The 15617-nt window shown below is 45.5% G+C and overlaps 1 protein-coding gene across 1 annotated transcript; it reads right to left on the bottom strand.

Moving 5' to 3' along the window:
- Positions 1-4497: 4497 nt before the first annotated feature.
- On the bottom strand, positions 4498-14943 carry LOC117057526 (uncharacterized protein C19orf85-like). Its single transcript, XM_033168376.1, has 3 exons — positions 14919-14943; positions 6551-6737; positions 4498-5014 (listed from the first exon to the last, which is right to left on the bottom strand). The coding sequence occupies exons 1-3, from the start codon at positions 14941-14943 to the stop codon at positions 4498-4500; spliced, it is 729 nt and encodes a 242-aa protein (XP_033024267.1).
- Between the last annotated feature and the right edge of the window lie 674 nt (positions 14944-15617).

Raw genomic sequence — 15617 nt, 5'->3', positions numbered from 1 at the left:
TCCTCTGAAGGAGTGGTTTAAAATAATCCATAGCAACAATTAAAAAAACAAGCAAAAGAAAGCATTACAAAACTACACAGGGATCACACCTTGTTTAACCTGTGCTTGCAACAAATGTACATAACTCGCATCACGGGAAAAATAGGGGAAGTGAACAACTGGCTTCGCAAATGGTGCCAGCAGGAACGGTTTGGATTCTTAGATCACGGTCTGCAGTTTCTTGAAGATGGACTTCTGGCAATTGATGGGCTGCACCTCACAAGGGTTGGGAGGAATATTTTTGCCAAGAATCTCAAAAACCTTATCAGGAGGTCTTTAAACTGACTTATGTGGGGGAGGGAGACAGTGGTCCTGAAGGTAGGAGTCTATCAAGTGCTGAAGATGAACATCCAAATGTCAAGGACCAAATGGAGCAAACAGCACGCAGACCTAGTGGTGGGAAGTAAAAATCCTTAAATAAGAGACTAGTGATCAATGGTCTTCAATGTCTGTATACTAATGCACAGAGCATGGGAAATAAACAAGATGAACTTGAGCTCTTGGTACAGCAAACTAAATACGACATAATGGGCATCACTGAAACCTGGTGGGATGAGTCTCATGATTGGAATGTAGTAATAGAGGGATACAATCTATTTCACAGAAATAGACCAAACAGGAACGGAGGAGGAGTGGCATTGTATGTCAGGGATGTGTATACCTGTGAAGAGATCCAGGATTTAAAACTTGAGAGTATCTGGGTCAAAATTAAGGGAGAGAAAAATAACAGTGATCTCATTGTGGGAGTTTACTATAGATCCCCAAGCCAAACTGAGGACACAGATGATGCCTTCCTGGAACAGATGACCAAGCATTCATAAGGAAGTGAGATAGTAGTAATGGGGGATTTCAACTATCCTGATATTTGTTGGATGTCAAACTCAGCCAAGAGCATAAGGTCGAACAGATTCCTCACTGGCCTTGCAGACAATTTCATTGTCCAGAAAAGGGCTTTTATGGGTATCTCCGTAGCAAAGGAAGAACAAGGAAACAGTGGGGTCACTTAGAGGAGAAGATGGTGAAATGTGAACAGGGGACAGAGAAAGGACAGAACTCCTCAATGCCTTCTTTGCCGCAGTCTTCTCCAAAAAAGAAAACAATGCCCGACCTGAAGAATATGGAGCAGATGATTCAGCAGGGGAAACACAGCCCAGAATAAGTAAGGAGGTAGTAAAAGAATACTTGGCTAGTTTAGATGTATTCAAGTCTCCAGGGCCAGATGAACTACATCCAAGAGTATTAAAAGAACTGGCAGAGGTGATTTGAGAATTCTTTGAATTCTTTGAGAATTCCTGGAGAACAGGCGAAGTGCCAGCAGACTGGAGGAGGGCAAATGTTGTCCCTATTTTCAAAAAGGGGAAAAGAGAGGACCCAAACAATTACCGCACAGTCAGCCTGACATCAATACCAGGAAAGATTCTAGAGCAGATCATTAAGCAAACGGTCTGTGAGCACCTAGAAAGGAACGCTGTGATAACTAAAAGTCAGCATGGGTTTCTGAAAAATAAGTCATGTCAGACCAATCTGATCTCATTTTTTTTGACAGAATTACCGTATAAGCCTGGTAGATGAAGGGAATGCTGTGGATGTAGCCTATCCTGATTTCAGAAAGGCCTTTGACAAGGTGCCCCATGATATTCTTGTAAAGAAACTGGTAAAATGCGGGCTAGACAATGCTACCATTCAGTGGATTTGTAACTGGCTGACTGACCGAACCCAAAGGGTGCTCATCAATGGCTCCTCTTCATCCTGGAGAGAAGTGACTAGTGGGGTGCCACAGGGTTCTGTCTTGGGCCCAGTCTTATTCAACATCTTCATCAATGACTTGGATGATGGGCTTGAGAGCATCCTGATCAAGTTTGCAGATGACACCAAATTGGGAGGGGTGGCTAATACCCCAGAGGACAGGATCACACTTCAAAATGACCTTAACAGACTAGAGAACTGGGCCAAAGCAAACAAGATGAATTTTAACAGGGAGAAATGTAAAGTACTACACTTGGGCAAAAAATATGAAAGGCACAAATACAGGATGGGTGACACTTGGCTTGAGAGCAGTACATGTGAAAAGGATCTAAGAGTCTTGGTAGACCATAAACTTGACATGAGTCAACAGTGTGATGCAGCAGCTAAAAAAGCCAATGCAGTTCTGGGCTGCATCAATAGGAGTATAGCATCTAGATCAAGGGAAGTAATAGTACCACTGTATTCTGCTCTGGTCAGACCTCACCTGGAATACTGTGTCCAGTTCTGGGCACCACAGTTCAAGAAGGATACTGACAAGCTGGAACATGTCCAGAGGAGTGCAACCAAAATGGTCAAAGGCCTGGAAACGATGCCTTAATGAGGAATGGCTTAGGGGAGCTGGGTATGTTTAGCCTGGAGAAGAGAAGGTTAAGGGGGGATATGATAGCCATGTTCAAATATATAAAAGGATATCATATAGAGGAGGGAGAAAGGTTGTTTTCTGCTGCTCCAGAGAAGCGGACATGGGGCAATGGATTCAAACTACAAGAAAGAAGATTCCACCTAAACATTAGGAAGAACTTCCTGACAGTAATAGCTGTTCGACAGTGGAATTTGCTGCCAAGGAGTGTGGTGGAGTCTCCTTCTTTGGAGGTCTTTAAGCAGAGGCTTGACAGCCATCTGTCAGGAATGCTTTGATGGTGTTTCCTACTTGGCAGGGGGTTGGACTGGATGGCCCTTGTGGTCTCTTCAAACTCTACAATTCTATGATTCTTGGAGAGTTACAGCTTAAGTCACAAGAAAAAATATTTATGGGAGAAAACTTACCGGTACCGTACGTGCTTTGGGGAAATGGGATTTCAGCTTAGTTTCATTTCCATTCTCCCGGATTTTAAAACTGCCCATTTATATAATAAACATAGCAGCACAGCACCAGCTGGTATGGCTGAAAGCAGGGTGTGATCACAGCCAGGATGTGAATAATATTTATGAAATTCCTGGGTTCTACTCTTTTGAAATGGTGGCAGTGAGGGAATTTTTCCCTCTCAACCTCATGTACCTTTCCAGAGTTGTTGTAAAGATACATGAATGCATTGCAACTTTAGCATCTGTGCTATGCAGGGGGACACAGAAATCTAGCCGAAGCTGTCTCTTTTTAAATATATATATATATATGTGTGTGTGTGTGTGTGTGAAAACTACACCACACATTCACACACAACCTTCATTGAAAAGCCACTAACATGCTCTAGAAGCCACTAAAGCCTAGGGCCTGGGGTGTTACAAAAAATGCAGGAATAGGGGAACTTGCGGATCACCAGATAATGTTGGACTACAATTACCATTAGCCACAGCCAGCACAGTCAACACTCAAGGATGATGGGGGTTGTAGTCCAACATCATTTGGAAGCCCCAGCAGCAGATGCCGTGATAGGGCTGTGTCTTTCATGGCTGTCTTTCATGGCAAGATTACATGTTGCCACATGGCCCTGGTCCTCACTTAAAGGGTTTAAATGTGGGGAATACATATAATAATCGAACAGTCCACTAGGTGGCAGTAAGAAACAAACATTTAATAGTCACATCATTGAATCAGGGACACAAAATTCAGAGGGACATTATTAGCAATTTTAGCCAGAGCAATAATTAACTTTCTGCTCTTCAGTTAAACAGCCAGGCATAGTTTACATTTACATACCTTGAGCATAAGGAGAAAATACTGGGAGATGAATATATAAAGCCAACAAATGATTTAATTAGGTTGTTTTGTTCCTCTTTTCAGAACTATTGAGTACAGTAGATTACCTGAGAGGAAGGAAAAGAGAGGGTTCAAAAGAGAAAGAGATGGCTGAGCGGAGGAGAAAGGAAGAAACGTTTCCTCTAGACTTTTCCAATTTCCCAACCCACTCTATGAAGCATTAAATGGACAGCACAGCGCAGAGATATTGAAGTACAGTATTTATTTGGGAAAGGTGCATACAAAAATGCAAATATTAAGGAATATGATGTACAAGGATACATGGCATTGGGGGAACTGGTTTGCAAACAGGTTCCATTAGGCAAAAAGAATGCCCGGATGAGGAGAAATGAACACAAACACATGTATGAACCTTCCACCTTGGACCAAACAGGACATTACAGTGGTACCTCTGGTTACGTACTTAATTCGTTCCAGAGGTCCGTTCTTAACCTGAAACGGTTCTTAACCTGAAGCACCACTTTAGCTAATAGGACCTCCCGCTGCCGCCGCCCCGCCAGAGCACGATTTCTGTTCTTATCCTGAAGCAAAGTTCTTAACCCGAGGTACTATTTCTGGGTTAGCAGAGTCTGTAAGCTGAAGCATCTGTAACCCAAGGTACCACTGTATTAGGACACTTTTTTTGGTGATGCTAATAACCTGACGCGTTATTTCTGGGTTAGCGGAGTATGTAACCTGAAGCGTATGTAACCCGAGGTACCACTGTAAGATGGATGTTAAAACTGGAGGTCAAGTCACCATGTTTCCAGCTCCCAGAAGGGCACGCAGTTGTCATAGTCAGAAACCACCAGGGACCCAGGATTGGAGGCAGGGATGGGGCATTCAGACGCCACAGGAAGGCACTTGTCTGAAGCTACTAGGCAAGCTCCACAGGCTGCAGAACCATCTCCGTGGGACGGCAAGCCGGATGGTGCATGATTACATCCCAGCAGGCACGTCCCTAAGGGATCAGGACCACATAGAGGCAAGATGTTGCTTGCCGGCTCCATCTCCTCGGTGATGGGCTCAAAAAGTTCCTCTGGTCCTGACACCAGGGCGTCAAGGGGGAGCGCCCAGCAGGGGCTCGGGTCAGGAGCCACAAACGCTTCTGCTGTGCCCAAAAAGGAGCCAGGAGGAGCCTTGGCTGGGGGTGGGTTGTTGGGCTTGGGAGGATTCATTTGCTGTGATGCTGCCGGGGGTGGTGTCTGAGCCTCCTGGGAAAGGATGGAGGAGGCCAAGCGGCGAGTAGCTGCCTCAATGTCCGAGAAACTCCTGGGGAAGAAAAGTAAAAAAAGGCTGTGAGTTTTCTAGCAGGCTGTCATGGGTTTACACTATGGGATACACCCAGTGCCTTTTTTCCCCCTTAAAAAAATATTTAGGGGTACTCTCATTTTCCTACTCATATTGAAATACTGTCCCTCGATGAGGCCAAACTTAGATTCACAAAATGTTTAGGGGTGTGCGTACACCTGCGTGCCCCCAGAAAAAAAAAAGCACTGGATGCATCAGAGTTTCTCACCATTGCCTTATAGCACAGTTTGTAAGCTGCCTCCATCTCAGGGTTGCAATATTATTACAGTGGTGCCCCGCTAGACGAATGCCTCGCTAGATGAAAAAACTCGCTAGACGAAGGCATTCGTCTAGCGGAAGGCAGCCCCGCAAGACGAAAAAGTCTATGGGGCTGCCCCGCAAGACGAAAATTTTTCATCTTTTTTTTTCGTCTAGCGAAAACGCGGCTTGCATTGCCGCTTCGCTAGATGAAAAACCCGCTAGACGAAAATTTTCACAGGACGAATTATTTTCGTCTAGCGGGGCACCACTGTATTATTATTATATTATTATTATTATTATTATTATTATGATTATTACTATTACTATTACCTATTCTTAGAATCATGGAGTTGGAAGGGGCTTTCCTTCCTAAAAAAAACAAAAGCTCAACAACTTAACCTGAACCCCCTAAAATGGGGTAGATCACTGCCAGTTTTTAACTGTGAGTAGATTGCAGTCTCTTGGGAGCTGGCCACCCTGATCTAGTCCCAACCCTTTGCAATGCAGGAAGATGTAGCTGTCCCTCACGGGGATCAAGCCTGCAACCTTGGCGTTATCAGCACCATGCCTTAACCAACTGAGCCATCCAGTGCTAATCCCCCAAAAGATCTCATATTTTCCCACAACAGCCCTCTGAATCTGCTTATAGGCACCAGTTTGGCATTGGGGGGGGGGGGAGAGCAGAGCCATTGCCAGAGAGAGGTAGGCAACGCCAGGCATTTGCCAAGGCCCCCATCGTGCTGTTGCCCTTCCTTTCCTCAAAAACTCCAGGCTCTGCTCCTCTCCCTCCCCGCCTCCTTTGCTGTGCTATCACTGCCTGTTCCCTCTCCTCTCTCTGAGCATGCGGGAAGTGACAGAGTGAGGAGACAGAGCAGAATCCTTCACTTGCCCTCTGGGTGGTTATATGTATTGAGCCCTTGAGGGGAGGGCAAGTCCATGGGCAGATAGGAACATCAGCAAGGAGGAGATGACCACTCCGGGCATCTTGCCTGAGAGCCCTCTCCGGTCCTCCTAAATAAACTCTAGAGCCAGAAGCACTTGGGGGGGGGTGGAGGGTTGGAGAACAAGGATGGTAGCTGTTTCGAGTTCTGCTTCTGAAAATCCGTAGCTGGAAACCATGGGAGGGGAGAGTGTTCTTGTGCTCCAGTACCTCTCAAAGGCTTCTCACAGGCCTCTGGTTTGCCACACACAGGGAGAACAGCATGGGGCACTGGCCTGATCCAGCAGGGCTCGTGTAATGTCCTTTGGGCGTCCTACCTGCAAATCTGGTTCTGTAGGAACCTCCGGTGGTTCACTTTCCTCTGCTGGGCCGGTTCCTGCAGGGGTCTCTGCAAGGTGCGCATGACGTGCGATGCTGCTGTTGACACAAAGGTGCACAGATCCCTCCCACGCTCAAATGAAGTCAGGGGCCGCGGAGGCGCCACGGAAAGGCTGAGAGAGGTGGCTGCCGTGTGGCATTTTCAGTTTTGTTAGGAGTCCGTACGAAGCGCCTCCTGCAAAGTCCCACTTTTGCTATGGTAGCCTGCACCTGCGAAGGAAGCTCTGTTGTGCCTGGAGAGGTGAGGGAAGAGAGCCCCCCCATAGAGGAGCCTAGTCATGGCATGTTCCCCCACCCCCACCCCCAGTAAGCTGAGTTGCAGCACCTCTTGCTAAACCCATCCATTGCTGTCTCCTTCACTGCAAATCTCTGTTGCCCTTCCTTATCCCTAGTGAAATTTGAAATAGAAACAAGAGAGACCTCTTCTGGGAGCATTAAGTCAAGACAGGATCACCTAAAATGTCACTCCTTCTCTCTCCTCGCAATTGCTAAGCTAGAAGAGCTTCGTGAACTACGAACCCCCAAATTTGGGATCCCCTCCAAATCTGTGCCAAAGCTTTGCGAAGCTGTGACCCGTGTTTGGCAGAACACCCCCCCCCTAAACAGAGACATCAAACTGGGATTCACAGTTAACGCTCAAAAATGCAACATGTTGGATTCCAAATTTTCAGGGTTCATCGTTAACGAAGCTATAAGAAAAACCTTAAAGAAGGTATATTCATCTCTTCCATCTCTCTCACCTGAACAGCAAAACAAGAAGTAGCTGAACAGGGTTTAGCTCTGCCCTGACTAAACTGGCTCAATTTACACCAGCTTCTCGTCCGTAGCATTGCTTCCTTACTTGCAATTAGTCTGCAAATGTACCGCTGGACGTTTGATTTCTGATGGTAAAGAATTTATTCTGGGTTCAGAGCTGTTCAGACCCAGGTCCTTATTCAGGCTGTATCTGCACCTTAAGGAACCAGGAAAGGACTAGGAACCTATTTTGGCTGAGGTCTTAAAAGTGACCGTTAATTTCTAGATTAGCAAAACACAAATGGGAGCTGCAACGAAAAGTGGCGATGGAGTGCAGCATTCAGGATGCCAGCCACTTTGTTCAGTTTCCCTCTGACCCTCACCTAACAGCCTGCTAGCATTCCTTGCCTTTGAACACACACAGTCTTGGCTGGGCAGTTTTGGTGGGTTCACCCCAATAGACCTTTTCCATTAAAAACAATTGCACGTCTTTAAATGTTGGGTCCCCCTAAGCCTGTTGGTACCTCTCTCTGGCGCAAAATGCTATTTAGGCTGCATAAGGGATTCATGCTCACATCCTGAATATTGGGAAATAAGAAGGAATGGTTCAAAATAGACCTCAATGGATTTCAGTCCTGACTTCAAGTCCTGGGTAGTTTTTTCTGGCTTGGGGTGGATTTGCCACCTTCTTTCCCTCCTCCCCCCATCAAGCTCCCCCCGCTTCTTGGCAGATCGAGTCTTCACACAGTCTTCGATGACATACGTACACATATGAACGGAATAAGAAGTGGTTGCCCCAATTTAAATGAAGTACCTTCCAGATGTGCTCCTAATTCCACATACCTGTTCTTAGATGAAGAGATCTGAGAAGCTGAGTTCCAAATATAGGCATCAGCACTTGGCAATCTTCTCTCTGGCTCCCTGAATGCCTGTCTGTCTATCTATCTTTCCATCCACCACCCCAAGACTGCTCCCAACAAACTCCTTTTGTTCCCAGCTGCATCTATTTCTTCTCCCTCTTGTCCGAGGACTGCCTGCTTTGAGATTGGTACCCAGCACAAAGTAAAGACTGATACAGATGCTCAAGAACTCCACCCCTTTCCCTCTCCACCTCCCCCCCCCCGCCATCCTCACCTTAAGGAAAATCATAGCCACTACAGCAAACAGGCACCAGGTTGAAATTAATTCCCATAAGGAATTTATTGGTTGTTAGTAAAGAAAGACATATTTGGTTCTTCTCTCTCTAGTTGGGGGTGGGGGGTGCTAGCTCAGGCGAGACTGCAGGGAACAAGGTTTACTCAGATGCTCAGGTAGAAGAGGAGTTTGGATTTGATATCCCGCTTTTCACTACCCAAAGGAGTCTCAAAGCGGCTAACATTCTCCTTTCCCTTCCTCCCCTACAACAAACACTCTGTGAGGTGAGTGGGGCTGAGAGACTTCAAGGAAGTGTGACTAGCCCAAGGTCACCCAGCAGCTGCATGTGGAGGAGTGGAGACACGAACCCAGTTCCCCAGATTACGAGTCTACCGCTCTTAACCACTACACCACACTGGCTCTCAAACTTGGTTCTCAAACTTAATCCATTCCGGAAGTCCGTTCCAAAACTAAGGCATTCCAAAGCCAAGTCGCGCTTTCCCATAGAAAGTAATGCAAAAACGGATTCATCCATTCCAGACTTTTAAAAACAACCCTTAAAACAGCAATTTAACATAAGATGATAAAATATAATAATAAAAATCCTTACCAGCACTGATGATAGTCACAAAAACAAACTAACTGAAAAAGCCAAGCCTCAGAAACAAAAATGCAAATAAATAGCAAACCAAAAGCGCCAAACTTAATCTGTTCCTGAAGTCCGTTTGACTTTGAAATGATCAAAAACTTCGGATTGGTATAGGCACCCCAGAAACAATAGCCGACAGCTGTATCGGACACTCGGCTTCTGAAAAACTTCGAAAACTGGAACAATTACTTCCAGGTTTTCGGTGTTTGGGATCCAAGGTGTTTGAGTACCAAGGCATTTGAGAACCAAAGTACCACTGTACTTGGACTATATTTGCCTATACCTTGAGTTACAATGCCTTTAACATACACTGTAGAATTCTACAGTAAGACTGCAGTCCTAAACCACACTTGCCTAAGGCAGTGTTTTTCAACCACTGTTCCGCAGCACACTAGTGTGCCGCGAGATGTTGCCTGGTGTGCCGTGGGAAAAATTGTGTTTATTTGATTCCTATTCAAGAGAATTACTTTATATATAGTCAATATAGGCACAGAGTTAATTTTTTTAACATTTTCTATGGTGGTGTGCCTCGTGATTTTTTTCATAAAACAAGTGTGCCCTTGCCCAAAAGGTTGAAAAACACTGGCCTAGGAGTATCCCCATCGAAAACAATAAGATTCACCTCTCAACTGACATGCAGAGCATTGTGCTGTCGAGGGCATTGCAGCTCAAGGTAGATCATGAACGTCGCTGCTGAAGAACGTAGTTTAAGAAATCTGTCGGAGGAAATGGGAAGGTTGGAAACCGAAACCGTCATCTCAGCATATATACACGTCCTTCCAGATTCAAGGCTGAGCGATGTCTGCAATCTGGAAGACCCGCAAATCGCTTCTGAGGCTGCGTACAAATCATATGCTTAAAGTGCATTCCTACACCCCACCCCGAGGATCCTTGGAACTGTAGTTTGTTAAGGGTGCTGGGAACTGCAGCTCCGTTGGGGGGTAAGCTACCATTTGTTTTGCTAATTAATTATTTAATTCATAAAAATTGTATGCTGCTTGTTTTTTTTTTTTTTTTAAGTATTTCAAACTGGTTTATAAGAACGAAATAAATAAAGGGGGGGGGGACCAACAAATAAAACAACAGTCCAAACATAATTTAAGTTTGTGATAAGCTAAAAAAAACCAGTTTAATTTACATGTAAACAGGTGTGGATAGGCTTGCCTGAACAACAATGCTTACAGCAGGCATGAAAAGCGAGCAGGGAGGGCACCTGCTTGATGCCACTGGGCCATGAGTGCTGACTTAATTAACTCACTACCTGCAGCTTTGCCTCTCTCCTCAGAGTCGTAGGAAGGGTCAGGTGGGACCCGGTGCGGAAAATTTCTTGACACCCCCCCATTGACACCACCCCCCCGCAAAAATGGTTTTACGTTATTTCATATTTTCTTACAAAGGAATAATAACAAGTAATAATAATTTTTAAAAATTATTCATATCTCGCACTCCCTGGCCGAAGTCGGGCTCAGGGTGGTAACATCAGATGCGTAACATTGGTATAAAACCAAACGATAATTAAATTACCTCCTAAAAACATTTCAAAATCAAATTAAAGTCTAATTAGATGGCTTTCCACAGGGTTAGGGTTGGGAACAGTAAGTGCTCCACTGAACCGAATTTCAGCCTTCACGACATAGGAAAACAGCCAAGGTAAACAGCTATTTTGGTGGAGGAGGGTCAAGATATTAACCGCTATGCGTGAAATTTTATATATAGCTATAATCCCCTAGGACAGTAAGATAAGACCTTTGCAGCAGGCATTAATTTTTATTTTTTTATGAAACACCCTACTAGGGCAGTAATTGTTCCTTGATAATTTGTCACCCCCTCCATTATGGAACATGGGGCGGACCGCCTATGCCCCCCTTGCTACGCCCCTGTCTCTCCTATCCCAGTCTCACTCCTTCTCAATCCCAACAACCATTTTACCAAATCTTTCCCATGTGTTTATTTGTTACGTGTGTGTGTGTGTTGCTGCCTTTTTCTACGATTCCAAAGGCATGCATAAGGGGTTCACAGCTGGTCAGTTCCCCTGGCACTGACCAGGACCCACACCTGCTTAGCATCAGTAATGCTGCCCGCCTCGTGAGCCTCATGCCCTGGATATGGAAACAATGTGGCCTGGTAATTTCTTCATGTTGGGCTGTTCTTAAGGGCACAGGCCAAAGACTAGGGGGAAATGTTGGCAACCCTAATCTGTACAGAGCGGGGTGCGCTACCTTTTAAAGCATTCAAGTTATGAACAACCTTAAATTACTTATCCTATAAACCGCCCTGTGGTTGTTGGATGAAGGGCAGTATACAAATTTAATAACTCATCATCATCATCATAAAATTATCTACTCATCTGAACTATCTTTTTGGCTTTCTTCCACGTAAAATCCTCCTGCTCACACAGCCTCTGTTCTGAGATGTATTGAATCTATATCCAATTCTTTTCTGTCACACTCATCACATTATTCTTTGCCTCCCTCCCTTTTCTCCTCGTCCTGTTTGTTCTGCCCACTTCCTTTGTAAGATCCAACTCTGAGTCCATCAGCAGCAGGCTCCCAATTAGCAAATACTTGCTACTGGGATGTGGCTGTTATTGCTGTCTTCACCAATTACAGATGTCACGGGCTTCAATGGTCTCTGGGCACTTGAGGCACCGTGGAGATGCCATCCGTGGTGGGGAGTTTTGAGTTTCCGGGCGCAAAAGAATGCAAGTGCTTTCCCTCCCCTTCATCTTAACCCTCTGAGCTGGAGTCGCCACGATAAAACAAGCAATTATAAAGCAATTACTCGTAATAATGGCAACATGCAGGCCTGCAGGCTTGCAAAGATGAAAACGGGAGGATAAGATAAAGGGGATGTGAGCAAAGATTGCAGTGTTTGGGACTTCTTAGTTCAGAGAAAAGGTCAGCAAAAAGTGACAAGATAGAAGTTTATAAAACTATGCATGGCATGAAGAAAGTGGGTAGCAGACATTTCCCCCACTCTCTCCTTGTTGGTGTAAGGAGAAAGAAATATATATCAAACATAATTCCTGGATGCCAAGTTTCAAGTTTGGGGCAACTACACTTTGGTGAGAGAACCCCAGCAGAGATTTAACACCACAAAACAGGTAGCAAAGCAAAGCATGGGGATATAGGCTGTAAAATCTTTAAAAGTGCCCTTTCAAGTGTGTTCCAAAAGGTTCCTTAAAAAGTTTGTTTCCAAAGTTTCCTATGTCCCCTAGCATAGAAAAAGACCACACATTTGCTAAGTTAAAAATGATTTACTGACAAACTCTTCAAGGTCAGATATAGGCATGGTTTCCCCCCAAGGAATGCAGGGAACTGTAGTTGAGAATTGTGCTCTCCGACCCCCAAGCTGTCTGAAGGAAATTCTGTATAGGGAATTTTTTTAAAAAATGTTTAATGTTTTATTATGTTTTTATATATGTTGGAAGCCGGCCGGAGTGGCTGGGGCAAACGAGCAAGATGTGTGGGGTATAAAATAGTGAAATTATCATTATGGAATGGGACGTCCCTATTTTCATCGGAGAAATGTTGTAGGTCAGTGTTTTTCAACCACTGTTCCGCAGCACACTAGTGTGCTGCGAGATGTTGCCTGGTGTGCCGTGGGAAAAATTGAAAAATTACTTTATATATAGTCAATATAGGCACAGAGTTAATTTTTTTAACATTTTCTAATGGTGGTGTGCCTTGTGATTTTTTTCATGAAACAAGTGTGCCTTTGCCAAAAAAAAGTTGAAAAACACTGTTGTAGGGTATGTGAAGAATGGTTAGGAAACTCCTGCTCTCTTCACAGAGCTACAGTTCACAGAATTCCCTGGGAAGAAGGATCAACTGTTAAACCCCATAGAGCTAAATAGTGTCTAAATAGTAGCTCTATGAGGGGAATAGGGGGTCTCTTAACAAATCTCAGCGCCCTTAACAAACCGATTCTTTGGAGAAAGCCATGACTCTTTAACATGATATAATATTGCTCTGACAAGGAGCTTTCACAGTTTGTCTTGCGAGCAAGTAAAATCCCTCCCCACTTACCCCCACAAGAAGTTTAACAGGAGTGCAGCCTCAGCAATTTGTCTGCCTCCCTCCCCAGCCCCTCACAAACACTCACACCATTCCTCTGAATACACATCTGGGTGCCAGCATCTGCCTTGCTCTCCATCCCAACTCGCCTGTCAGCAAATACTGCTTCCCCTTCTGCCCCCACCAACCTGAAATCAAAGCCGCCTTCCAGACTCCCCTTGCCTCACCTCAAAGCGCTTGTCACACACAGGTGGCAAAACAAACTCTGCCCATGAACAAAGATCCCTCTCATGTTCACAGGCTGGCGAGAGAGGCCAAGGCCTTTTCACAGCGGGTGAGGCCAGCCGCAGCACATTCAATCCAAAACCGGTTCGCTGGCCTGGGTCTGGCCGAGGCGTCTGGTTCATGCTGCTGTAAGGGTTTCTCAAGGGCTTGCCTCTGCTGGAGGGACGGGGCCTTGCAGTTTAATATTCGTACGTGTTGATGTAAATACCTCATCGGCATATGTAAATTTAAATTCATCCACTGCCAGTCTGAATGCCAAGCTGGTACAGCATGGACTCTGATCAGCTGTAGATTTGAGAGTCCCGAGTTCAAAACCATGCCTGTATTTGCTAGACAGGCCTTGGTCAAGTCCTTGCTTTGTCATCCAGATCTGCACAGGGCCAGTGCCGGATTTACGTACGTATAAGCTAAACAAACTATAGCTTAGGGCCTCATTCTCCTGCCCCCCACCCAATATATTTCTTCTTAATTGTAAAGGTAAAGGTAAAGGTACCCCTGACCGTTAGGTCCAGTCGTGGACGACTCTGGGGTTGCATGCTCATCTCGCTCTATAGACCGAGGGAGCCGCCGTTTGTCCGCAGACAGCTTCCGGGTCATGTGGCCAGCATGACAAAGCCGCTTCTGGCGAACCAGAGCAGCGCACAGAAACACCCTTAATTAATTAATTAATTAATTGTATTTCACTATTAATATACGTCTTCTTAATTGTATTTCAGTTGAAAAGTTACTTTGATAAAATACATATTTTGTTATGTAGGCTTTAGATACCTATTGGGTCCATAAATTACCATATAGCATATATTCAACACACAAAAACAGCGACAATTTGTTGTTGACAAAGGACAGCTGGACATATAAAGGCCGCCATTACCTTCAGTAGCTTAGGGCCTCATCAAACCTAAGTCCGGCCCTGCACAGGGCTATTGTTTAACACCTTGCATATTAAATATCCTGTAAGGGTGAGAGTGAGAGGGCCATGAATCCAGGAACGTGCTCAGTGGTTGCATGAAAAAGGTCTTAGGATCAATCACTGGGGTGGAATTAGTCACCAGATTCCATTCTAGTTCTACCCAGAGCACATCTGCTGAAGTTAATACACATGGCTATCTTAGGTCCATCAATTTCAGCGAGTCTCCTCTGCGTAGGTGTAGTGTAGCAATTAAAGTGTTTTGGATTAGAACCTGAGAGACCCGGGTTCAAATCCCCCACACATCCCCATGAAGCTCACCAGGTGACCTTGGGCCAGTCGACATCCCTTGGCTTAACCCACCTCACACGGTTGTTGTGAGGATAAAAGGGGGAGTGGAGAACCTTATACCGCTACCCTTGGAGGAAAGATGGGGCATGACCACATACATACAACCTCTAGCATTTTCATGAGAGACTCCCTGCCTGAAATTCCGTGGAGCAAGCTGCCGGCAATACTTGACCAGTTGGACCAATGGTCTGAATTGGTGTTGCAAAAAAATAATTATAACATGATGATACCAGGCAGGCGGCTGACTACCGTCATCGTTCCCCCCTCCCCCCAAGGCTGAACCAGTTTGAAATCCAAAATTCCTGGTCTTTCTAAAGCTGAGTATTTGTTAGCGGAGGTGTGGGGCTTCTTGCCCCACATCTGGTGCCGGTGCTGCTGTTCCCTCTCGGTTTATTTTTCCTGTGAGTTGCTGGCGCTGGTGCAGAATTCAGGCACGGTGGCTGGGAGCCCCCCGCTGTCCTCAGGCTCCGGTTTGGGAAATGGCGGCCAAGGGATGACATGAGCTGTTCCCTAGGCATCCCTCTCTCTGCTCCCCACCCCCACCCCCGTCTGCAACTACCCCTGTCTCTCGCCTGCCTCCCCTCAAAAAAAAACACACCAAAAAACCAAAACTGTGTCTGGCTTCCAGGTGGAGAGAGAATGGGCAAGGGAAGAAAGCAGGAGAGTTATCCATCTCTCCTTCTTTCCTGTAGCTCAAGCACACCTCCTGCGAGGTGCCAGGCACCGCAGGTCTGATATCGGAAAATAACTCACAAGGACAAGGAAGGGGATAACTGGGAATCAGGAGGCTGTGTGTCCAGTGTTAGTCAACCCCCCCCCCACCAAAGCAGGCCCACTGCAACTAATGGGCATTACTAATGTGGGTCTGTTAATTTCAATGGGTTTACTCTGAGTAGAAAGGCTGTGTGCACACTACATCTCTGAAGCGC

This window comes from Lacerta agilis, chromosome 14, assembly GCF_009819535.1.
Source record: "Lacerta agilis isolate rLacAgi1 chromosome 14, rLacAgi1.pri, whole genome shotgun sequence".
In the NCBI taxonomy this organism is placed as follows: Eukaryota; Metazoa; Chordata; class Lepidosauria; order Squamata; family Lacertidae; genus Lacerta; species Lacerta agilis.
This window is presented reverse-complemented; position numbering and strand designations above follow the sequence as displayed.

Coding starts and splice junctions, on each gene's coding strand:
- LOC117057526 (XM_033168376.1), bottom strand. CDS start 14,943: ATGACGGTAGTCAGCCGCCTGCCTG. Junction 6,738..14,918: donor GGTAGTCAGCCGCCTGCCTG/GTATCATCATGT, acceptor GCCACACGGCAG/CCACCTCTCTCAGCCTTTCC. Junction 5,015..6,550: donor CTACAGAACCAGATTTGCAG/GTAGGACGCCCA, acceptor TTTCTTCCCCAG/GAGTTTCTCGGACATTGAGG.